General features: G+C 32.6%; 1 protein-coding gene across 11 annotated transcripts; it reads right to left on the bottom strand.

Moving 5' to 3' along the window:
* Positions 1-710: 710 nt before the first annotated feature.
* Positions 711-25,286, bottom strand: LOC108557011 (SH3 and cysteine-rich domain-containing protein 2-like). 11 transcript variants are annotated; one of them, XM_017913381.1, is made up of 14 exons: positions 25,068-25,286; positions 24,730-25,005; positions 13,262-13,404; positions 13,028-13,072; positions 12,388-12,506; positions 11,285-11,449; positions 11,088-11,216; positions 7,619-7,759; positions 2,445-2,510; positions 1,790-1,948; positions 1,525-1,590; positions 1,222-1,361; positions 954-1,166; positions 711-893 (listed from the first exon to the last, which is right to left on the bottom strand). In XM_017913381.1, exons 1-14 carry the CDS (start codon positions 25,260-25,262, stop codon positions 732-734), a joined length of 2,019 nt encoding a protein of 672 aa, XP_017768870.1. In that variant the 5' UTR covers positions 25,263-25,286; the 3' UTR covers positions 711-731. The 11 variants fall into 11 exon arrangements, with proteins under 11 accessions (XP_017768870.1, XP_017768865.1, XP_017768872.1 ...); XM_017913376.1 differs by lacking the exon at positions 7,619-7,759 and adding an exon at positions 10,022-10,255; XM_017913383.1 differs by lacking the exon at positions 11,088-11,216.
* Positions 25,287-25,669: the final 383 nt, after the last annotated feature.

Raw genomic sequence — 25,669 nt, forward strand, 5'->3', positions numbered from 1 at the left:
TTTTTTTTCATCACATTTAGTTTAGGATATAAACGCTAACATTTACAAAAATAGGTCAATTCCAAGCTATATAATATACTATATAATTTGTTTCAGATATATATTTTTTTTATGTATATATGGTTATGTATATAAGTTTATTTACGTACAAATAGAGGTCTGCTATTCGAGGAGATGTAGAGGTTTTTGTTCTTGTAAAATGTGTTTTTCCATGTAAACTTCTCGACGTTCTCGCTAATAGTGTAAATGGATGAAATGCGAAGTCCGCTTTTGCCTGGGATGATTTTGAAGTTGGGAGCGGTGTCTTCGCTGGAAGAGGAGGAGTTCAGGAGGAGAGGTCGTTTCTGGGAGTCGGAACGGAAGGTGCGCTGGAAAAAGTTGGAGACGTGCTTCGGCGTGGTTAATCTTATGGAGAGCGGTCTTTTGGTTGAAGAGAACGGCGCCTTCATGGCAAACTTCTTCGAATCGCTGTGCAGATGATTGATGAAGATGTTGTTGATGTTGTTCAAATTGTTTTGCTTTGCCAGGAACGCGTTGTTCTTAAACGAGTTGATGTTGTTGTAGTAGTAGTTGAAGGCGGGAGCAGGGGATGTCTTCTTTACGCCGTTGCCGATGCTGTTGTTATTGTTCTTGATCTTGTTGTAGGCCTGGCTTGGATAATAGATTTTGTCCAGGAGCGGCTTGGCGCAGGGACACAGATGGTTCACTTGACAAGCTGCTTCGGAGTGGTGTCACACCTCCTGCAAGAACTTCACGGGACAGACGCCCTGGCGGTTATCCCCTGACCTAATCATCACCATCCCATCTAATTCTTCACCAATCTGGATGACAATTTGGTCGCGCAGCAGCATCAAACCGTTATCGCCATCGGAAACTTGTAGATTATGAGTAACCTTAAGAATGAAAATTGAATGCATTAACAAAGAAGGTAACAGGTTTAAACTCAAATATACCTGAAGAGGTTTCTCGCCTGGCGATAGCTTCGAACAGTACTTTGATGGAAAGTAACCGACTCTTCCTAAACATTTACCCTTCCACCAATCGGGATCAGAGGTATCGATCACTGTGACCTTGTACCCAGCCTTCAAATCAAGCTCATCCTGATGGCGAGACTTAAAGTTGTACAACACCACATACAGGTTGGTTGGTAAGAGACGATGCGGCTTCTGCAAAAACCATAAATAAATAGGATTGCTCTAAAAGAATAATAAAAATGTTTACTTTTCCACCGACTGGACTCGGACAGGGCGAAGTGCTGGCCGACGATGGGCTCTTTTCGTTGTCATCAGGAAGTTCCACTGAAGACATTCTTATATTTTTAGCCGACAAAAGCCGCCTGTTATGCACGGGGCTCGATGGAGCTGCCGGAAAAACACATTTCGTTTTGTATTTAACCTCATCGTGTGCGTATGGCATCTTTTTATATTTATATTTCTAAATTATTTTTTTATTTTATTTTTTGGTGGTTTAGGCATACGATTGCAATTTGAAACTTGAAGAATTAGTGCGAGAAAAACTGCATACTTGAGTTAGCTTTGTGGGAGCTTCGTGCTACCAAGTTGCTGTGAATAGGCCTTACGGGAACCGAAACTGTTGGAAATCATGCAGAATGAGTTAGAGAACTTTCATATAACGTAACACAGATGTAGTATAGTCAAGAGATTTGCTAAGTCGTAACAGTGCGTGCAAAGTAAGATCGCTAAGAGTTAATCAAGAAGTAAAGAAACAAAATGTTTGTAGAAGAAGAAGTAGAAATAATAGAAGAAGCATGCAGGCAATGTTTCCATACATTGGATTCTGGATGAAGAGCTTTGATTGGAATGGGGATCGCTTGTGGCTGCGGCCCCGTGGTGTTTCCTCCTCTGGACATGCTCCGTGCTCTCCGGAGAGTCAAGCGACAAGCTTTTCATCCTCAGGTTGAGCTTCTGGCGTCTGGGCGAGTGAGGGGCTAAATCATGAAAATCAACGGTTCTTTAAATCCACCCCTCCGAGCCAACAACTAAGAGACAAACCCTGCACATTCACGATAACAAAAAGCTCTCAAATTTCAATTCACAACAAACCACTTTATTCTCACACTTTCTCACACAACGCGTCCACAACAAACATTTAACCACATCAGCAGAACATAAAACAAACAAACAAATTAAAAGTATAAAACAAACATGCGGTTTTGTTCAGTGCACACAACAACAAACAACAACAACTTATTGGATCTTGTTGTCAATTGAAATACCGCTGGTGGGTGCTGCTTTCTATTTTCAGGTGAGGAGTTTCACTAACAAAATTTAGGTCTATGCCATAAAAGGAAATGTATATATTCAAACTAAAGACGATCCGAATTTTCGACTGTACCCATTTATCCGGAGAATATCAAAAATTCGGATTTTTTTTTGTCTACTTTTTAAGGGGGTGAGGGGCTGGTCTAATCCGGCTATACAGACCGACGTTGTTGGCCCCAAAGTGGGTATTAAAATTGACAGCACTTGACGAATTCCTCATGCGAGACCCTAGCAGGGAAACAGATCGGTTACACATAAATACATCCAGTATAAAAATAAAAATTGATCGCACACAATGAAACTCAACTAAAGGGATGACAACACTCGCAAACGCAATCAGATTAAAAACAATAAAATACAAACAAACAAACAAAGAATTAATGGTTGTAGCGCAAAACATGTTCAGTTGAAAAGCGAAAGGAAAAGAAAAAACACACTCTAATAGTATATTTGGAATTTCGGAGTAAGTATGATGGTCCACGTGTCTGTTAGTATATCTTTGTTTATGTTTAATTGGAGTTTTCTGGGGGGCTGGAGGTTTATTTTTGTTTTTTTTTTTGTGGTTTTCACTCTTGGGTATTGTCAAAACTTACTTTGTCGCGCGAGTTTATAGGGCACAAAGTAATCTATTCCCTTCCACTACCCCTTCTTAAAATTAGATTAATTAGTTACTTCCAAGAAACGATTTCTCTTCATTTGTCATGGGTCATGGGAAGACTGTGAAGTCATTTGTCCTTAGCGAATATCTTACCCACCATAATTATAATTATATTTTATAAATACCTAGCATAGTGCGGATTCACTAAAGCCCGGTTTGAAAATTTCATAACAAAGTAATTGTTTCATATAAACATAAATTATAACAATATTTTACACAAAATGTTACTTTTTTTGTGTTGAAGTCCGCGATTAGTCCGTGATATTGGCGAAAATGATTATGCGAGGAGGTATATAAATCTGATTATCAATTTTAACATCTTCTAGTTAGTTTGAAATAAAAAGTTAGTTAAGGAAACAACCCCGTTTCAACTTATTTTATATTTTTTTGTATACTTTCATAAATATATATATATTATTTTTCATTAATTATCACAGGTTCGTTCAACAATCGCGTTCTCTTCATATTCTTATTATTTTTTTTTTACACAAACCAACAGAAACAATTTTTTTTAAATAATAGAAATAATCATTTTTCAACAATCTCAACAAACACATATTTGTAGGCAATTCGATTAATAATATTTTGGTGCAGGGAAATCTCGTTACAAAATGTAATTGAAATTACACTTACTTGGTAACTTTTTATTTTATTGTTTTGTAAGCTTGATTTAAAATACGTAAGTATAGTTACTTGGCAAATATCGCGTATAATGTAAACGACTTTAATAACATCTATTAACATAATTCATTTCATTTGATTTAAGGAAAATAACAATCTTTAGGACATTAAGAATTAAGCTTGAAAGTCAAAAAATACGTCCAATTAAAAATAAATAACAATGTTTTATGTTTGAAGAAAAAGGGATCCAGCGAAAAGTTTCTGTCTTAGTTTTCTAGTATCGCCAATTTAAAAACAACTTCATGGGCCCACTGCCATCGTATGTGTATTGTTAAGATTTTAGGAAGTGATGAACAAAGTCAATCAACACTTTATTATTTGAAAAACTTGAACAAATTTTCTAATTTATAAAATTTAAATTTGGGGTCACGAGAAAAGTTTTAATCTTTGTTTTGAAGTGTCGTCAATTTAAAAACAACTTGTTCTTTGCATCTAATGGGTCCACTAAGATTCTGTGCGTACGCATTATATTAATATTTTAGGCAGTGGTATAACAAGAAATCATCCACTTCTCGTGAACAATTTGTTCTTTGCATCATATGGGCCCACTTAAAACGTGGGCCTGTATATAGTGCACCCTCTACACTCCGATTGCTACGCAACTGGTTTTAGGGTATTTCAGTAAAAATGTCAATTGTGACTTCACCGTGTGTTGATTTTGTTCTATCCAACCATTCTCCAAACGTAATAAAATAAGTAGAATTCGTTTTGAAACACAAATTAAATTATTTGAAAAATGAAGCCTTTTGATTGTTCCATCAATTTCATAATGAACCAAATAGTAGTACTTACTATATTTGTATCTTTAAACGAATCTGGTATTTTCTACACTGTGTTTGGTATGAAACAAAAATTTGTAATAATCATATTTAAAAACTGCCGAGAGAAAGACTTTCAAATTAGTTTTTGGTCCATTCTCAAAAACAATCTATACTATAAATGTTGTATTTAAATATAATGTTCATGTTCTTCATCGCTTATGTTTACTTTAGTTCATAGTCACCAGACCTACTATCACTGGCGTCTCTTCATTAAAACTTAACAACAAAATATGTATTCTTGAATCCTAATTTCAATACTTTCTGTGGGCCCCACACATTTTAATGGTCCCCAAAAATTCTTGCCCTTAAGACCTATACCTAATAGATAAGATGATCCTGTCATAGTTGTTTGTTTTTAGCTTCCTATGATTGTTAATGGTAGAAGTTCGTAACGCCCAAAAACTCATTATCCGCGCAATTTAACTTAATTCTCATTAGTTTATAGTTTAATGAAGACGTTAATAGATATTTAGAAAGTTCAATTGTGTTGATAAATAGTTTGCATCGAGATTTCACTGAACACATGGGTATATACTCTTCCGGAAGGTGAGAGATAACAACAATAGTAAAAGTAGTAGGAGGAAATAGTAGTTTTTTTTTTCATAGTTTTCGGTGAATCGATTATTTTTTGGATTTGGATCCCTTCTTGAGGGTGCCCGAGGATTTGCCCTTGGAGGGCGAGGGCGATGGGGGCGGCGGCGTTGGCGGCAGCGACTCCTCGATGCCGCCGCCGTTGCCGCCATTCTCGAACTGTGGCCCTAGCATCAAGGGCTGACCGAAAGGGCGAGTGCCGGAGGCGTCCGTCGATTTCCTCTCTACAAACAAGGACAACTCGCACTTTAATCCCACCCGAAATCTGTCCTCGCGATTCTTTCATTTCTTCTTTTTTTTGCAACTTCAATCACAAATTCAAATTTCGCACACTCGCAACTCAATTAGTAGGCACTTCACGCGGCTCCCGACATTAGGGAAAATTTTTCAAAAAAAAAAATCAAAAAGGAAAATCATAAAAAAAATAATGAGCAAATAATAAAAATTGTTGAGTTCTACTCGTTCGCTCCATCTCTCTTTGTATATAATTTCTGTTTCATCCCAAAATCAAAACTAAAATAAACAACAAAACAAAAAACGCAACTCAAATGTATGTGTGTACGTGTTACATAAACATCTTTAAAAACAAAAGAGAAATAGGAAGGGCAAGAAAAGATGCATTAATGACGACTAATCTAAAAACAAGAGCGATCGAGTAAAACGAAAGAAAAAAAAATAGTAAGTGAAAAACAACAAATAAGTTACTATGTACACAAGCTAAGCTAAATTCCTAATAATCATTAATACGTGAACAGTTTTGAACGTGTTTAGTGTTTCATTCGATTCACATGGAAAGGAAAAAGAGATGGTCAAAATTAAGAAGAAATTTGTAAATAATACTTGGCACAAAACACGGATTAAAAAAATAGATATATAAGACACAAATCGTTTTGCGACCGCCTAATTGCATTTTCACTTAATTATATTTTCTTTCTTTATAAAATTGTCTTTGATCTTGATTAAGTTCTTAATTAATTTTAATCGAATTTGCAATTATGCGGTGCCTACGAGGAACAATATTTAAAAAAGAGACATCAAACACATTTACGAAAACGAACACTGATGAGCAAAATATAAAATACAAAACCCAGTTAAAAAAAAGAACTTAAATAAAAATATATACTAAAGGATTTTTTTTTGTACTTGGATTACTGCATTTACTTGAAAAGATACTACAATTCTTTTAGTAATTAGAATCCAATGTATTTTCAAATATTTTAATTTAATGGGTTAAATTTTGGGTTTTTTATGAATATAAAAATTAGATTTTATATATAACAAATGTTTTAGAATAAGTTATATAAATAATTACATTTATTCGGAATTATTATGAAAACCAGATGATTATTTAACGAATGTAGAAAGGACAAGACAATGAAATTGAGAATTAATTCAATAGATTTTTAATTTTCTTTAAACAAACCGAATTCGGTTTGGGAACTTTTTCAATCTCGTCGAAATTAAAGTTTATGCGCTAGTATTTTTTTCTTTCTTCTCTTTGTACGTTTACATTCGTTCGGATGAAATTAAATTTAAATTGCACACTCGTAGAGATTTCCGCTGCGATTTCAGAAGAAGTAAACTTTCGTCTCACTAAACCAAAAAAAAATTAATTCAAGAGAGATTTACTTAATGGGACTCTGGACGTATCTCGATTTGATGCTTGAGATAGAGAAGATTAATGTGATCTCCGAATTACAATAGCTCAACGCCAATGAATGCGAGAATTTCCATCTGATTTTCTTAATTATTTTATAATGTACGTTTTATATCATTTTCGTTTCGGTTTTAATCAATTAATTTATTATGTGGAAAAGTTGTTATTGTTTTTTTATAAATTAATGAAATTTAAAAAAAAAATAGGAACATAACGTAAAAATGTAAGAGTAAATCTGAAGACATTGAGGGTCGAATGTTAATGTTACTAATTTCAGTTTTTATAGTTTTTTTTTATTCACTTTTGTATGAAATACATTTGAATATTTGTTATGTTTTTTATAATCAGAACATATTAAAAACATCTTTGTAAAATTTCGAAAACCGGTTTTTAAATTGAAAATTAATACCGGTTTCTGGGTACTAAAATTAATATGTAAAACAATATTCATTTATTTACAGCTAACTTTAATATTTTTCCATGAAATCGTATAAAAATAATGTAAGAAACATAAGAAATGATAACAAATCTGAAGACATTGAGAACCAAATTTTATTATTATTAATTTCAGTTTTTATAGTTCTTTTCATTGTTAATTTAAGTATAAGAAATGATAACAAATCTGAAGACATTGAGAACCAAATTTTATTATTATTAATTTCAGTTTTTATAGTTCTTTTCATTCAGTTTTGTGTGGAATATATTTTTGTAAAATTGTCTATTTAATATTGTAGTATCTTTTCAATTGAATGCACTGGATGTTATGGTTGAAAGTATGAGTTTATTGGGATTATCTAGTGGAGGGTTAAAAGAAATAAGAAACTAAACGCAATTAAAGGTATATAACCAGGATCTAACTGAGGGTTAAACTAAATGGGAAAAAAATAAATAAAACGAAAACTAATTTGGCTATGCGTTAAGCGCGTACTTTCAGGCAGAGAGATGGAACGATGACCCGGGGATCCATGCCTAGACCGGGACCCGAACCCAGTCAAACTTTTCATCCCGGCGAAAATCCTGCGCCTCATTGAGCTCTCTGACCCGCTAGGACCTTGCGACGTCCTACGATCTGCAGTTACATAATTAAACAATAATCTTTTTAATGAACTAATAAATACGAAACAAACCAAAAAAATAAATAAACAATATATTTTAACAAACAAAAAAATAATAATATGCATACAAACACACTAATAAAACAGATGTTAATCAAAACCAAATCACAACAAACACAAATAATATTAGTGAGTTGAAATACAAATAAGCAGGCGGATGTTGCTGTTACATGAGTTTTTTAAATGTTTTTTTTTGTTGGTATAAAGTATTGTTATACCATTGTTATGATTCCAAATATTATGCTTCCGCATACTTACCTATTCGCTCGGATTCGCGGGGAATTTTTTTAATTAAGAGCCGTAATTGAAATAAATAAAACGCGCACTTTTAATTACTGGAGATTTCATTGCCCGAAGCGTGGATTGGTCTTTTCTCAATTTTTTTTTAACTCCTTTGCTTTTCTCGTTTCGTTTCAAAACGTTACGATTAATTAATCCCCCAGAATGCACGAAGGATTTGAGGATGGATGGAATCGAGGAATGAATTTCATTTTGCTTGTGGTTTGTGTCTCTTGAGTTATTTCTTCGAGTGGACAGAGAGTGAAAGAGTTGAAAATTAAAATAAAGTTCGTAATAAAACATGCCATCTACTCATCACACGCAAAACTTAAAGGTATTTACTATAATTCTTTCAATACATACACTAACTAATAATGGCTTTTGGTGTACAGCCTTGACCAACTGGGATTGTTTATCCAATGCTTTCGGAATGATGGAAATGTTTATGACGTGCCGTTTAGGGTTTCATTGATGGTGTGCCATCAATCTTAGCCGGAGGAAAACTTGTTATCTCTCGGAGTGCCGGATAAAAAATACGTCGGGGAAAGAGAGCCTCTCCAGTTTCGCGCCTAATGGCATGGCGTAATTTTAAATTTGCCATCATTAAAATTAATGATGTCCTGCGTTTTTTTTATTTACTTTTTTTCATTCGTCCTTTATTCACCTTTTTATTTATTTTAATGTATTACAACCTTCTTGGAAAATAAATCAAGTAAACAATGATCTTTATAACATAATGCTGCACCACTTACAGTACATAAATCATTTTTATAGGGTGAAAAAATGTAATATCTTCTAAACAGTTTGACAGATTTCGATAACATTTTGTACAAGTTCTTTTTATAACCCTAAAAATACTAATATTCAATAAGAATATTTATATCACTGAAGGTTTTTTTAATTTTATTTTCTACATCAAACGCATTATAACTTTTTTTGAGATAAAGAAATTTTGTACTTTTAATTAGAATAATATATTAATCATATAATAAAATAATATAATCTGAATCTTTTTATCAGCTGCTTTTACCTTTTTTACGTTGAATTTATTTGGGAATAAATCTCTCCTCTTAAAAATCAATTGTGCCATTGTACTTGTTTTTAATTGAATCTAAATATAATGTAAAACTAAAAAAATGTACTTGCTACGTACTATTAATTCACTTGTCATTCATAATCTGGGTGCAGCATTATATATTAAGGTTTAAATTGCTTATAATTTAATTTAAAGTTTTGATTGATTGCTTCAGCAGTATCTAATTTAGTGGCTTTCTTGTAGTAGATTAAAGGGATTTCAGGACTGCCGTATTCAGAAATTTTATTTCGCTTCTGCTGTAAGCTTTTAGAAGCTTTTTTGTACCGTAAATTTATTTTCGTGCAAACTAAATATACTTTTCTTCCTGTGCGGTATTCAATTTTTAATAAAGGCTCTCGCTTGGCACAAAGGGAAATGCACTTCGCCTGCTCCCTCCGCGAATCACAGTATATCGTTGCTCAAACCCGAAATGTACGTGTATATAAATATATACTACAATCGATATGTTATCCGAGCGAAAACGAGGCATATCATAGAGATTTCCATGTTCCATTCAGTGAGGTGGAAGGAGGAACCAAAAACACTCAACGCAAAATAATAACGTAGTAAGAAGGAGTAGAAGATGAAAATAATATTACAGTTTGTTAGAAGAAGTAGAAAGAGATGAATGTGGGTTGTTACACGAGCAATACCGCATCCTGAGACCCTATACCTGAGACGTTTTCAAGATTTGTTCCCTTAAGGGGGAAAAGAGAAGAAGACTCAGATCAAAGGACGGGTATTGTTCGCTGTTCGTGTGTTGTATATTTATAGATATGGTGTATAGCGGTTGTTAGTTTGTTAAAGTTGTTGTTGTTGTTTTTGTCGTATCGTGGATAGTAGAGGTATGCTGGGGACAAACCTGAGCTGGTTGAGCAGGGAGCAGGATTAACGACGCAGAGGTTGGAACCCTGCGGACGGGGCGGCTGGGCAGGACCTGCGAGCGGCCTCCGGTTCAGGCTCTGACCGGAACCGGAAGGCGTCGCGCCGCGATCAAGCGTTATGCCGACGGTAGGCGTCTCGATGCGCCCTTTGCTGTTCGATATCTCGCCCGCCTGCTTTAATACCTGGTATATCAGATCCACTTCCGGACTCTCTGTGTGTGCGCAGAAGACAGGTAACAGAATGAATATAAAAAAATCAAAGAGAAAAACAGCAGCAACAAAGAAAATTAATTTGAAATAATTGGAATAAAGAGGAAGAATACACGACGCAGATTGGAACGATCACCGAACGTTCATCCTCTTCTCCGGTAGTTCGATGATACAAGCTTTATTGTTGATAATGGTTGATGATGATCAAGGTCTACTCTTAAGCAAACATTTTGTATAGGGTAGTCAGCAATAACTTTACAATTTATATCCTTTGAATTTTGATTCTATTTTAATATACGTCAGCTTCATTTAACTTTTATAGTTATTTTAGTGTAATTAAATTTGACATTTGTTAATTTATTTGTGGTTCAGAGAAAAGGTTCAAAATTTTATCAAAAATCATAGTTTCTGTTACACTTATGATGATGAACAGAATGACATCCAAATTATGTAGGACATGAGTCTCAAATGCTTTGCCAGCTATAACAAAACGTTCTAACCTAATCAATAGCAGTTGCTGCGTCTAATGGATGGCAATATCGAGAAATGTAGATATTTTATTTCAATTAAATAATATTGAGTTAATCTTCAAATATATGATTAATTGGATAAATTATGATAATGCACAATCGTTGTTCTCTTCATAATTTAATTATCCTAAATGTTGTAAAGTTATTTTTTGTCCACCCTGTATGTTAAAATTATTTACTTATTACATCAGCCGGTTAAAACATTGCTTAAGTGTAGATCTCTATGATTGTTATGCATTTGTAAAAACCCCGTAAAACTCTTCACACTTTTTCAAATTGAAAAAACTCCAGAAGTATATTATACCTATGGCATTGGCAACAGCAACATGAGGCGGTTGCGGCGGTGACAAATGCGTTGTCCTGGCAACCTCCCGCACCGACAACTGCCGGTTCATCGTAGGCATACCAGAGTACCTCTCATCAATCCCTATACCTAGTTCACTTGATTCATATAAATATGGAAGCTAAACACTAATTTGAAGCAAAGGGTACGGTACTCACTTTCATCCTCAACGGTGCTGTCCGGAATTCGCGTCTCTATTTCGGACGTGGATTTCTGACGTCTGAGAAGTCTTGCTTTGGCCTGACACTTGGAGGCCTTCTCCTGGCAGTCCACGTGTACGTTCATCTTACAGATGCGACATTTCAGGCCTTGCCTGGTGTGCCCTGAAAGCATCGTTAAAACACAAGGATTATCCCAAGTCGCAACGCAAATATTTACATTAATATACAACGAAATTACCAATTAACGCAATTGCCGCGCTTCGGAAAAGTTTTCATGTTTATTCAGGATCCGGAATCCTCGCCGTTTTCTTACTAGAGATATATCATTTCAAATCAAACCCCCGTTTATTTAATTAATTAACTCGAACGCAATTTAATTGGAACGCGTTTAATTGACGAGACTCGATATCAATTAGAGTGCACGAATATTTAAACGAAACTCTGCTATACAATTAATTAAGACTGGCGATTAGTTTGAACCACTATTATAATCTGACATGAATAGGGGGTTTATCTAAATCACATCATCTTTATAGGTTATATAAACCAGCGTTTCTCAACTTATGGGTAGCTTACACACATACGTAAGGTCACGCGGAAAAATGGTTGAGAAATGTTAATCAAGACGTTAAGTTGACTGATATACTTATCAATTATAAAGTTTAACTCTAAATTTTCAATTGCCTAATTTTGGACCACATGATGACTGAATTGAATTTTGAACTCGAAGTGACAAAAAAATATAATTAATCATTATATAATATTGTATTTTATGTGATGAAACTAAAAAAAAACATATTATAGTGCTTTGGTTCAATCTAAAGAATTAATCGATTATGGCACATATATTGATTTTCAATAGTTTGAAGAATGATTTGCATCATTTTTATTTTTTTTGAAATATTTATAAATGTGGGTGGTCGAAATTCGACACGCTTTGCCCTATTTACTGAAAAAAATTGAGGATGTAGCTTTTAGCTGTAGCGCTGGAAGTTCCGCAACTTGTTAAAAGTTTCCATATAATAGGTGGACTGGATGAAGATTAATGCCACCCCGGAGGGAAGTATATACATCACACTTAGGATCACGAAAAGTCTCACCTCTGAGTACTTGCGAGCAGATGTCGCACGGGGTTATCTTCTTATAGGTGTACTCCTGGAAGTTGTGGGCGTCCGGATCGCCCTTCAGCAGCTCTCTGGTCGCCGCGGATCCGTTTTTCCTAAACAGAAATATGAACGGGTCAAGTGGATACGTTGCGAAACTCGTCTTCAGCAAGAGAGTCAAGTTCGCACACGCACACTACACACAATAATGTCGCAGCGGTCGAAAGAGATCTGGAAGAGGGTTTTAGAAAGGCCTACCTTGTTTTTTTTTGCAAGGGCTTGCATTTTTTATCTGAACGAGTTTTGAGGGTGCTCTAGAAGGGTGCTATCTTGGGATATGAATTGTGTGTGATGAAGCATTCGCAGGGTTTATTTTTTTCTCTGTTTTAATTTTTTTTTAAGTATGAGAGTGTGTATATTTACATGTGATTCGAGACACACGGAGACATGCCGTTTTAAGCTTAGTGCTTAAGGGTTGTAGTAATAATAATATATCATTACATAGATACACAAGTTAACCATGAAACAGTGTAGTGTGTAAGCTGCTCTAACATTTGCACTTGTATACAAATTAAAGTATTTATATACATGCACATTTTTTTGGATTAGTTCAGACTACACAGTACACCACTATTACCTCATCTGTATGATCGTGGATACCGCATGGTACATTTGGTTTTTTCTAGATGCAAACAAAAAGAAAAGTACATATAAAATGGTTAGTCTTGTTAGGGAAAACAATTTGTATGTTTAGTTTTGGAGGCTCTGTTAAGTTTTCAGTTGGTGAAAATACACGGACGCAAAACGGACAGCAAGAGTTTATGGTTTGAAATGGTTTTGATGCTAAGAAGGTGGAACGTGCTACACTCACTTTTCGGTTTCTGGTGGTGGCGTCTTCAAGCTCTTGAAGGCCTTCAGCCACTTTGTCTTCATGCTGCCTTGGGACGCATTTGACATTTTTCTTTCGCGTCCCGAATCGCCCGAATTATCCAATTTGTTAGAAAATAATTCTTTCTGCAAACAAAAGAAAACATACAATGCATAAAACTCTTCCAACATATTAATTATTATATATTACTATTAACGTAATACGCTAACTTAATCCAATACTAAATAATTCCATAAAACCGAATTAAAAGCAGGACTAATTAAAATAATGAACATATTGTACTGTATCGACGCATTTTTATGTCCTATGAACATATTATAAATTCATATCCTCATTAATGTTTTATTTTAATCCTACAGTCCCAAAGTGTACTCGAATCAAGAAATTATTAATTACTCTCTTAATTATCTTTAACTTAATTATTTATATGAAAGAATATTTTAGAATGAATGATTATAATTTTATATTAAAATATGGAATCAGTCCAAATGATATTTTGGTTTTTCTCTTAGGACTTTAAGTATATCTATAAACAATATTATAATCCACAGACTCTGATATTGAAATGTAATTGACAGATTTTTAGAGTTGGATGTTGGATTGTAATAGAGAGTTATATAACTAGAAGATGAAAAGTAGCTTGGACATTGTAAAAATATATGTTTTTCTATACTTGTACCTACAATTAATCAATTCGAAAAAGATGTTCTATGCATAGCATGTTAATTGATGGAACTGAATCATATTTTTAAATTTTCCATTATTATTTTTTGTTTGAAAATGACAGACTTTGAAAAGATGACATTGAATTATTTGACAAATTTTCAGAGTTTTATATTAAATTATAATTGACAGATTTTTAAAGTTTGACATTTATAAGTAACAGATTTTCCTACTGACATTGAATTGTAATTGACAGCTTTTCAAAGTTTGACATTTAATTGTAATATACAGATATATAAACGGAATGAAGTTGCGTGGGCACTGGAATCATATATATTCTATTGTTCTAGGTTATTCTTATATAAGTATATAGGTTAATATAAATATTGATTGATTGTAGCGTTAAAGAGATTTGTTGTTTTTTTTGCCGAATCAATAAGATCTAAACGTTGTGAGCATGTTGATAGATTGTAGCATAGAAGAGTTTTTCTGAAGACAACAACCATAATTTTAAATCAACATATTAATAAAATTACAAAAAATGTAGCTTAAGCAAAGTTAATTGTGTTTAAAGTTATATAATGACCGGGATAGCGCGTACGCAGTCCCGACTACCAAAAATTTCGCGCCCGAGTTATCCACATTAGGGATAATCGCAAAGGTCAGCCCAAACCGTAGTGCAATGGTAGGGGCCTCACCCTGGGGGAACTGCCTTGTTGATCACAGTAAACCCCTACGCCAGGTAAGTATGCTTTTTTCGGCAAAATTCTGATCAGCTAAACCCAAGCTATATACAATTGACTTGCTGAGAACTAATGAAAGGGACATCTACTGTAAGCAAAGAAAATCATAAACTATCTACTAAAGCAGCGATTCCCAACCTTTTTTCATTAACATTTCATTTCACTAGATCAGTGTTTCTCAAAATTTATGGTCCGCAACTTCAGCACTTCTATACTTAAAAAAATTGAAGGACCCCCGAAGAATGGGTATATGTAGAAAAATGTAGAAAACACATCGTTCAATCTATCAATGTTTTTTTGCCAAATCAATAAAATCTAAACGTTGGTGGCATGTTGATTGATTGTAGAATAGAAGAGTTTTTTTTGAATTCTAATTGACAGTTACATAACTGGAATATGCTTAGGAATTGCTTGTTCTTTGCAATAATATATATTCAACTATTCCAGTTTGTTCATATGATTTTTTTGTGAGAAACTTTTATCTATAAATTTCAATGTTCGTGTTTGAAAATTACAGATTTGACATAGAATTGTAATTAACAGTTATAAATATAAAAGATCTGCATGTTGCAGGAATTGCTAGGGCATTAAAAATATATTTATATTCTTGTGTTCCAGGTTATTAATATCTTTCTCAAAACCATTTTGATATTGCTGTTATGAGTTAAAAATACATTTGTATATTTTTGTTTTCATTTAAACAGCTTATTAGCTTATTGTATTTGCTGAATCAATATATAAGACTGTCTTGATAATCTGTTTGTCAGACACAATGATTATAAGATGATAAATCATAAGACGGGAGATTAACAAACTGAATATTAATGAGCGTGGCGTCCAGCAGAGACCCTACTGTAATTATAGATTTCCCATCTGTGGTTGAAAGCACTGTTAAACAGATTATATAAGCCCATTTCTCAAGGAAATGCAATACATCAAAATTGTTATTTCATTCTAAAACTCGATAAAATGTGGGACGCTTTTACAGTTCCTAAATGGATTTTATTATTTGAGACTGTCATATGCAATTTAGCTGCAAGAAATATGAAAGCAGAAAGAGAAATTACCGTAAGAAATGAGAAACTGATGAAATACTGAAAACTGAAATGAATGTTACGAGTATTTTCTAGGAGATGTTGAATATTGTTGGAAATGTGATAAATTATAGAGAATCAGATTACAATAAAATTATTGAAAATAGAAATGAAGTTGTCACTATGAAAATATTATGCTGATTGGTTTTTATGATTGCCTATAAACCGAATAATCGATTCTCCCTTTTGAGATAAAGAGATGACTAAATAACGTAAAAAATATATAATATGTTATGTTGTTTTGCATTATTATATAAAATCACATATATTTGTAGTAATTGTCATCTAAAAAATAATGTTTTATTAGTTTATATCTTTGTAATAATAAATATTGCGCTTTACCTGTTATTTTGTGTTATTTTGATCAATTTTAATATTGAAATAAATATTACAATTAATTTTGCAATATAATGAAAACACTGTCTAGTTTTTCTGCATTTTTTTTTTGTCCCAAACTTTATACACGGCTGCAATGAGTTCATCAGTGCTGGACGGGGTCTCTTTGTGTTGTAATGATCGAATGTTGTTAAAAAAAACCAAATCGAGAACATTGAAATCGGAGTTGTTTGGTGGTTGACAAATCATTCTTATGTTCTACCCATTTTCAGTACCAGCAGAACAACTTCCTCATCATCAACAATGCAATGTGCGGGCTTTTGAATACCATTCGAGGGAATTAATTTCTTTGTAATTGTTCGAATATAGACCTTTTGGGTAGTTTTTGCTATGAAAACCGTAATAATTAACCTTAAATAAATTGTCAGCAGGTAATAAACCAAACAAACAATTGTTAAAAAAATTTATAAAAACTAATTTGACAAATGTGAAACTTCAGGCGGCTACTAGAATCACTTCTTTCATGCTTAATTTATTATTTCAATAATCCAATAACAAATCAAAAAGGGGACACTTATTTTGGAACGAAAGGAGCATATAATCATGCTACATAAGTTTTATCTTATACAACTGTTTGTGTCTCTTGAATTAAAAATGAATCAAAGACAACCGAACGTACTCACATCATTCAATTCATTAACTAAATATAAATACTATATTTAATACTATATCATTTACTATATAATAAGCGCTTCGGTGTACCTTCTATATTTATATTACACCCGGATAGGTGTAAGACCCGGATAGGCCTGTCTTTCGGCTGCGACACACACGATTATAGTACGAGAGCGAATGGAACAAAATGCAACTAACATAATGAACAGGAGTTTGCTGGTGCAGGGCGTAGCACAATACAACACGGTTCCAGAGGAAATAAAAAGAGAAAATGACATGAAGAAGTTTAAAACAAAAATGATGGGTTGGATGCGGGGTCGCGGAAAGAAAATATAGAATATGGTAAACCAACAAGCCCGCTCAAAATACCGGTTCCAAGGAGCGTACCGAAAGAACCGAACCTGAGGGGCATACACATAAGGAAATAATAATAAAAATGTGTTAAAAATATGGTAAAAATTGTATATAAATAATTTAAAAAACTAGTACACTATGAATATAAAAACTATTAAATAATAATTTTGTTGACTATATTTGTGAAATTCATTAGTTCTTAATAACAGAAATATGTTGTATATATAAATAAAAGCTATTTATACATAACCATGCAAGTTTTATTTTAATTCTAGCAGAGATTAAGTCTTGGTTAAATTAAATACGATTAATAGGAAAACTTCGATTGAAAGTAGCCATTTGTAATAATTTATTTTTTGATATTTAAATTCTTAATATATTTTCAGCATAAAATTATAATTACTATGAGCCATAATTTTAAATCAACATTTTTAGAAAATATTAATAAAATTACAAAAAATGTAGTTAATTTTGTTTTAAGTTATATAATGACCGGGATAGCGCGTACGCAGTCCCGACTACCAAAAATTTCGCGCCCGAGTTATCCACATTAGGGATAATCGCAAAGGTCAGCCCAACCGTAGTGCAATGGTAGGGGCCTCACCCTGGGGGAACTGCCTTGTTGATCACAGTAAACCCCTACGCCAGGTAAGTATGCTTTTTTCGGCAAAATTCAGACCAGCTAAACCCAACCTATATACAATTGTTTTGTTGAGAACTAAGGAAAAGGACATCTACTGTTACAAAAAAAAATCATGAACTGTCTGCTAAAGCAGAGTTTCCCAACCTTTTTTCATTAGCGTACCCGTTGACATGTCATTTCCATAGATTGTATCCTTCATTTAAGAAATTTGGTAGCTTTAAATTATTAATATTTGTTTTCCAACATAATAACTTACTTTTTTCTGTACCCCTAAACAATCTATCGCGTACACCAAGTTGGGAATCGCTGCTATAATATATCAATTGCTATATTATAAATACTTGTATAAAAGCACATAATTTAAATAATATTTTTCTTCGATTTCATACTAAATTCAATAACCTATAATATTGTATAAATAATAATTTCGCATTGATATCAAAGTCATGTACCCCAAATAGTGTTAGTCCTGTACCCCAAATAATATTATTCCAGGCCTCCAAAGATAATAAAAATAAATAAACATTTTATTAAAATATAAGTCACATTAAAATTAGTAAGAAAAATGTGGAATGGAGAAAATATTCACTTATATAAAAGTGAATATTTTGTCCATTTTTTAATATTTGTTATTCATAATGTAGGCCAAGCGGCTATCAAGAAAAGTCTTTCAATTTCAATTCAATCTTAAAAAATCTTTATTATATGTAAGTGCAGATACAGTGGTATTTGTTACAAAGTCTTTCTGAACACTGTTTACTAAATATAAAATTGTTTTCAAACTGATAACTTTTGAAGTACGAGACTCTGTGCATTATTTAAATGAGTATTGATCTGAGTGCAGTTTTCGAAATCGCTCTAAAATTACTAATGCAATCTAGGCAGCATCATCGAATATCGTGTTATTATGCTGTAACCCAGTTAAATCAACATCAATATTTAGTTTTGGTGTTGAGCGAACACCACAATGTACTTTGTGATCGATCGCGTTTCTAATTATACTTTGATGTATATTTATCCCCTTATGCATATATAGACCGGTGCACCGAATCTGGTCTACGCAAGATATAGCTTTGTAGCGTCACTACAAAAGCACCGTGATCCAAATCTACAATCTTTTATTGCACTCAATGTAATACAACTACAACGCTGATCATAAATCTGCTAAGCAGATAAACGTGTATCAATATTTACTGCGCACATGGTTAGCAGGATAATAACAACAAGAGGGGAAATGCCGCAGAGTCAAGTACTTGGCAACACATGTAGTTTTCCATTCATCTTATTGTTATAGCTGCAATAAGCTGTTTGCGTGTTTACTTTCGCTTCATTCCAAGTTGGAAATTGAATATATAATTGAAAAAGGGTTGAATTTATGTTACTTTAACTAGATTTTATTAAATTATTGAAATGATTTATGATAGATACATTGAATGGGGTGCTCACCAAATGCGTCCTTAGGCTCACCCAACCCATGCTGTCTGTGTCTCAAGCAAAAAGCTTCAATTCCACCTGGGGTTTTATAGAGTTCGGTATAGGTGTTTCTTTATTATTTGCTTTAATTTTTCTCAACGGAAAATTGAAAGAAAATGGGGTTTTTGTTCACGTATCACAGGTTCGGTATCACACACGATTGATTGTTATATTCTCACGATGGAACTGATGAAATTTCGGTAGGTTTTTTTTGGATGAACTCGGGAACGTTCTGCGGGCCGCGTGACCTGGGGTAGGTCAAAACATTATTGATAATCGGCGACGCCCGCGCATCCAGAGCGTCGCGACGCGATTCCACCCGACGCCCATCCTCGACGGTACTCGTACTTCAATCTACGTTAAAGCCCCAATCAAATCCATACGCAAAATCAGTCATATTTTTCTATGCATAAAACAATGTACATGTACGTAAGACCCGTACGTAACGCACATTATTTCCAGCTTGAAGCAAAACTATATATAGCAATACTTCGTGTATTGTGAATTCGATCAATACGGATTCACTACAGTCCGGTTTGAATATTAGAAAACAAACGATTTTATTTTAATTGGGCAAAATAACAAATCAGTACACACAATTTGTTTTTTGTACAAAAATGATCAAAAAAACGATATAGTCAAGTTTATTTTGTATTATTTATTTTTAAGCGGTTTTAAAGGATCTTATTACCCGCACTATTCGAGGTATATTACGTGTCAATAACCCTTTATGAAAGTAGTTAATAAATAGAATTATTAATACATATTATTTATTTTATTTTTTTGTGTATTTTTGCTTTTTATGACTATTGCAATAAAATTTATTATTGTTATATATGTATATTTCCTTACGCTTAAAAAATACTCCTTTGATTTAATTAAAATGGAAACGTACATCAAACATGTTTATGAAATGTAATTTATGAATGTCACGTAGTGTACTTCTAACGGTTAGTGTTTGAAAGTTTATGTAAGTTCAAAAACACATACTATTACTCGTGATTTCTAATATAATTACTCCGAAATTGAATCAAGATGTTAATTTGAGTAATTAATACGTTTATGTTAAAAGGTTATTATATGTTTGTAATTAAAAGATTTATACCAAATTTTTTTGCAATACCTTACTACTAGATTTATGCTGTTTAATGTTCACCTAATACCTTACGCTAGATGTGAAACGATAAGATGTGAGGATATTCAATATTCAAAATTTAAAAAAAAGTTGCCTTGATAAAATGTTGATTATATCAAGATAAGTAGTCAAATTTGAAAAATAATTAAAGTCAAATATTTGAAAGGTAACATAAGTTTTTATTATCAAAAGAACACATTTGTTAATAACAATTTTATTCAAACTTTTTCTCAATTATTTCTCAGGAGAAGAATATCATTTATCAAAGGCGCTTGTTTCTTTTATCAAAGGTTACTGTATCAAATGTTCACTGCGTTTTATTGCGCATCTTTTAATACAAAAAAAATATTACGTAATATTAATCACTGAATGAGATTAGACACAAAATGTACTCCCTTCTTTTTATTGTCTTTAATCTAGTAAAAACATACTTAGTTTTGCATCTTTTGATGTAAATTTTAATTATTTACCAAGATTTTCCGATATTTCCAATTAATTTTGTTTTTATTTGTAAATTTTCTCATCATAGTTTAATATAAAAAAAATATGTTAAGTAGTATTACGTAATGTTTCATTTAATTAGAACTTACTTATTATATTTTCTATAACTAGATAAAATAATGAAGATGATGTTATTCTAATTCCACGTCTTTTGATATAAAATTTTGTAAGTGATGAAAATTATTTTTCGAGATTTAAAGATTTTTCCAATTATTTTCTATTTTTCGTTTGATTGAAAATGTTACCATAATAAAATTTATCAATTTTAAAAATCACATCGACAAATGTAAGAACGTTTTATATTCTATTGTTTTATATAAAAATGGATTACGTAATTTACGTTAATTAATAATATATCTTTTTTTTATATCTTCACGTTCATTAAATTATCTTCCGATTAAAAAAAACGATCTTTTATTTCGCGATTCATTGAAAGTATTACATTCATAAAATTTGATCATTCTACATATTATCTCCATAACTGATACATATGTTATAATTCATAAAACCTGCTCTTCCATTGGGCATTGTTTGGTATAAAACAATTGTTACGTAATTCTCATTAACGACTGAGATATGGTGATTTGAAAAAATTGAAAAATTGAAATTGAACATACTTTTTTGATAATTATATACAGGCTTTTATTTCGCATCATTTTATATTATATTCTGCAAATAACTAATTATTTACGAAAATTGTCCGTTTTTTATTTGTTTGTTTTATTCATTTTGTTTTAGTTATTTTTCTAATATACAATTCTGGATAATATTAAGCAAGATTTAGCGAATTTTTCCAATAATTTGTGATTTTTTTAATGATTAATTGCAGTTGATTTTCATCGACATTTATTCAATTAGATAGCATTACTTTAGACATTATTTATAAACGTAAATTAAACACGTATATAAAATTTATTTTATTATAATGCTGCATTTCTCACACTTATTATTTTAAATTTATGTAAGTTAAACAACACGAGACATGATTATTAATTAAATTATACAGTAGAACCTGTTTTTGTGCGCTCATTTTTTTTGCGGTTTTATTTTTGTGCGTTTTATTTTATGCGGTATATGAAATCCAACCACTTCCAACGGAGTTGATACCATTGTAATATTTTCTATCAGTGTACAGCCTGCTCTAACGATTCTGTTAGTCGATTTTGAATCAATTCATATCAAAGAGATGCGCGTTTTGTATTATCACGAGTAGCAGTAAATTTTTTTAAATTTCTCCATATGTAATGAGAAATTAAATGTTTTTAAAATGTTTCCATGTGTAATTTAATTATTTATTTTGTTTGGATTCACTTTTTTGTGCGGTCCCTATCCACCATTTCTGTAATGTATTGAACAAAGTTATTTGTTATATGTAAGAATTTGTGAAAATTTCGAATATATTTTTTTGTGCGATTTTTTTTATGCGGTCCCTATCTGCCGCACAAAAACAGGTCCCTATGCACCGCATAAAAAAGTTACTGTAATGTATTGAACAAATTTATTTGTTAAATGTAAGAATTTATGAAAATTTCGAATATTCTTTTTGTGTGATTTTTTTATGCGGTCCCTATCTGCCGCACAAAAACAGAGTTTTACTTTAATAATAATTACTAAAATGATATGTAAATAGGGACAAGATGAATGTGACATGTAAAATCAATGTGTGAATCAGGCATAGCAACTAATATTGGTTATTCTATTGAATAATTTGATAAAACTAAAAGTGAACAACCAATAAGCAAGAAGATGTTATACTACATCAACACTTTGCGTGATACGAGACATAATTTGTTACTACTGAAATTGAACTGTCAACTACAATAGCGCAATGTATTAAATTGTGCACGTAATAGTGGTATATCTAACATACATTTAAGTCTCATATGACACACAGTGTGGATGTAGCTTAATAAATTTTAATAAAACGAATTTATATTTCACATTTTAGATGGAAATCTTCTAAGAAAACCATTTATAACTGAAATCAAACCTGAAAACATATTTTCAAGCATGCATATATTTTACATTTGAAATAAACATGGATGTTCTCAAAATGAACGCATTTGTTACTTGTTGTTAGTATCTTACTGAATTACATAGACAATGGTGGATTAAATGACAGAGAGTTAATTAAGTCTACTTTGAAATTCCGACCGGGCCGAGACTTTGAGGAACTATTAGGGATGTAGCGCATTTAGCATACCAATTCGGGTAGGAGGGATTTGGCGCGTTTAGTTTACCTCTAATTGCATGCATCAAAGACCTCCGAGCACAAAGCAATGAATCATGCTTGCGAAAACAAACGTCCACGACGAAGGTTTCACTGTAGCGTAATTCTATATTTTAGCAACTTCTTAGCGGAGTCCGTGAAATGGAAATTGGACTTCGCATTGAATTAAAAGACGTGTTCTGGCTTGAATGTATAACTGAGAAAATTACTTTAATGAATTGAAGATCGGAGCAGGAAAGCGCTAATTTTATTTTCGCTTTGAAGATGTACAAGTGAAAGAACGAAATCCTTTTCAATGTTTACTATGTAGATTCTATACAGAAGCGGCAGTCAAGTGTTTTCATAATTTTCTACTTTGCTAATAACAATCCATGCACAACCTACTCATTTTTATTAAGAAAAATAATTTGATCCATATAATAATTACTTAACTTCATCATTTTAAGGAATAAAAAAAAAGAAAATATACCTAGTTTGTAATTAAATATTTATCAAGTATCTTTTGATATAAATTTCTTTAACTTTAACAAGATTTTTCAATATCTTTATTAATTTTACTGACTGATACGAGAAAAATTTACAACAATATTCATAAACAATAAAACTTAGACAAAAAGTATGTATATAATTTATGAATATGATAAATTTTACTTATATAAGAGTTTACATTTTCTTCGAAATTTTCTATTTTTATTAACGTAACTCTTAAATTAATTTTCCCGACAACAGATTCAATCTAATTAAAATATATTTAATGGATTTATTGATAATTAATTCAAATTATTTATTCCGTTTCTTTTGACATAAATTTCTGTAAAAATATACTAATTATTTTCGCAATTTTTACAATAAATTCATGACAATCTTTGTGTTTTATAAATGGACACAATAAATGTGATTTTTTTTATATAAAATATATTACATATATTTATATAGCAGCGTTTCTCAACCTTTTTGCCGCTGGCCCTTAATACTCGCTTGTAGTTGTACTATGGCCTAATTATTTATAATATAAAATTACTGACATAAAATAACAGGTGTCATTTTGAGAGGCATTCATAAGTTGATCTATAAGTTGAAAAACACTTTGTTTGAATAGTTGATACGCAATAACAATTAATGACAGAAAATTTTCACATTTATATTCATGTCTACTCCTTTTACCATAAATATGCAAATTTAAGATAAAACATAAAATTGTTGTCCCTTTGATGAAAGATGACAGCTGTCATTTTGTGACCTACTAACAAATTAACGCGAACCATAGGTTTAGAAACGCTGTTCTATAACACATATTCGTTTTAACACGTAAGGAGAGGAGATGTAAAGAAATTTTACATATTTTCTCCTTATATTTAATTACACGATAATTTTGTATTTGCGTGCATTATTATAATTAAAAGATATTATATAAAAATGAAGGTTTTGCATTTATTTGTTATTTTTAGTAATAAAGCAACAGACCTTAATTAATTACAATTTTAAAGTTTGTCATTTATTAGACTTAGTGAAGCGCGAATACACGTTGACAAAAGGGACATTTAATTACGTTTCCTGTAGGCGAATGAGCGGAAGGCAAAGTTTTAATTGAACATTTTTTTACCTGCGAATTGATGGCACTCAGGTGTATCTGCGCCACCCTCAAGTCGAACCTCTTCATGGAGATGTCCTCTTGAATTTCATTGGCCTTATTGAAAAGACTGGCTTCGAGAGATCTCTGCTGAAGGCGTACCGTCGTATCGAGGGCGTCCTGAATCTGTCTGATCTGGGCATCCAGCTCGATCGCCTGTTTCCTCAGAGCATCATGGGATGGCTTCACCTGTACAGCTGATAGACGATCTATAACCAGCTCATCCTTCAACGGAGGCGGAATATTTTCCTGGAAATGAAAAAAATATTAACAGACGCATGCCTTCGAAGGGATTTCAGGCATATCCTCACGTTTATTGGCATCGAAGGACCATCCTCTTCGGTCTCCGGTGGTGGCGGCGGTTGCGGTGGAACGAAGAGTCGCTTCATTATGGGCGCTCTTCCCTGCGGCGCGGGCCACGATCTCGCCAGATGGGCCAGGTCTGAGGTGCCGTTGACGTTGCGACACTGTGATACGAGACCCTCGTATCTTCTGCATTGTTCCATCGCCTGCAAACATTTCGTAATTAGCTCCTGTCCTGTCCGGAGGACCCCAATTGCCTGCCCAATTAGGTTTCTCCCCCTTTTTCTTTCTTTCTCTCCCTTCATTTCTCGCTTTTTCAGCGAAACTCAAATTAAGTTTGTAGCAATTTCCGGACACCCAACAAAAACAATATAGCTTGATGACATCAGCAGAACAACAACAACCAAAGTTTATATTAAGAGTACCGGGTTTTAAAAACCGACATACTCTAATATATACTGTTATCTAAATTATTTGGTATGTCTTTACGAATTCGCATGCACGGTTCCACAAAAAACCATTACACAATAACTCGGTTTCCGAACAAAATTTCAGATCTCGTATAGAATTTTAAGTATTTAGGTACAGTATGACCTCGTTTAGCACTTAG

This window comes from Nicrophorus vespilloides, unplaced genomic scaffold (genome assembly GCF_001412225.1).
Source record: "Nicrophorus vespilloides isolate i.1.1-1 unplaced genomic scaffold, Nicve_v1.0, whole genome shotgun sequence".
NCBI lineage: Eukaryota > Metazoa > Arthropoda > Insecta > Coleoptera > Silphidae > Nicrophorus > Nicrophorus vespilloides.

Bases quoted from the DNA above. Each gene is read 5' to 3' on its own strand.
- LOC108557011 (XM_017913376.1), bottom strand. From the start codon at position 25,262: ATGGAACAATGCAGAAGATACGAGGGTCTCGTATCACAGTGTCGCAAC. The intron at 25,006-25,067 runs GTGAGGATATGC...TTTCATTTCCAG, and splicing joins GTCCTTCGATGCCAATAAAC to GAAAATATTCCGCCTCCGTT. The intron at 13,405-24,729 runs GTAAAAAAATGT...TTTTGTTTGCAG, and splicing joins TGAGTGCCATCAATTCGCAG to AAAGAATTATTTTCTAACAA.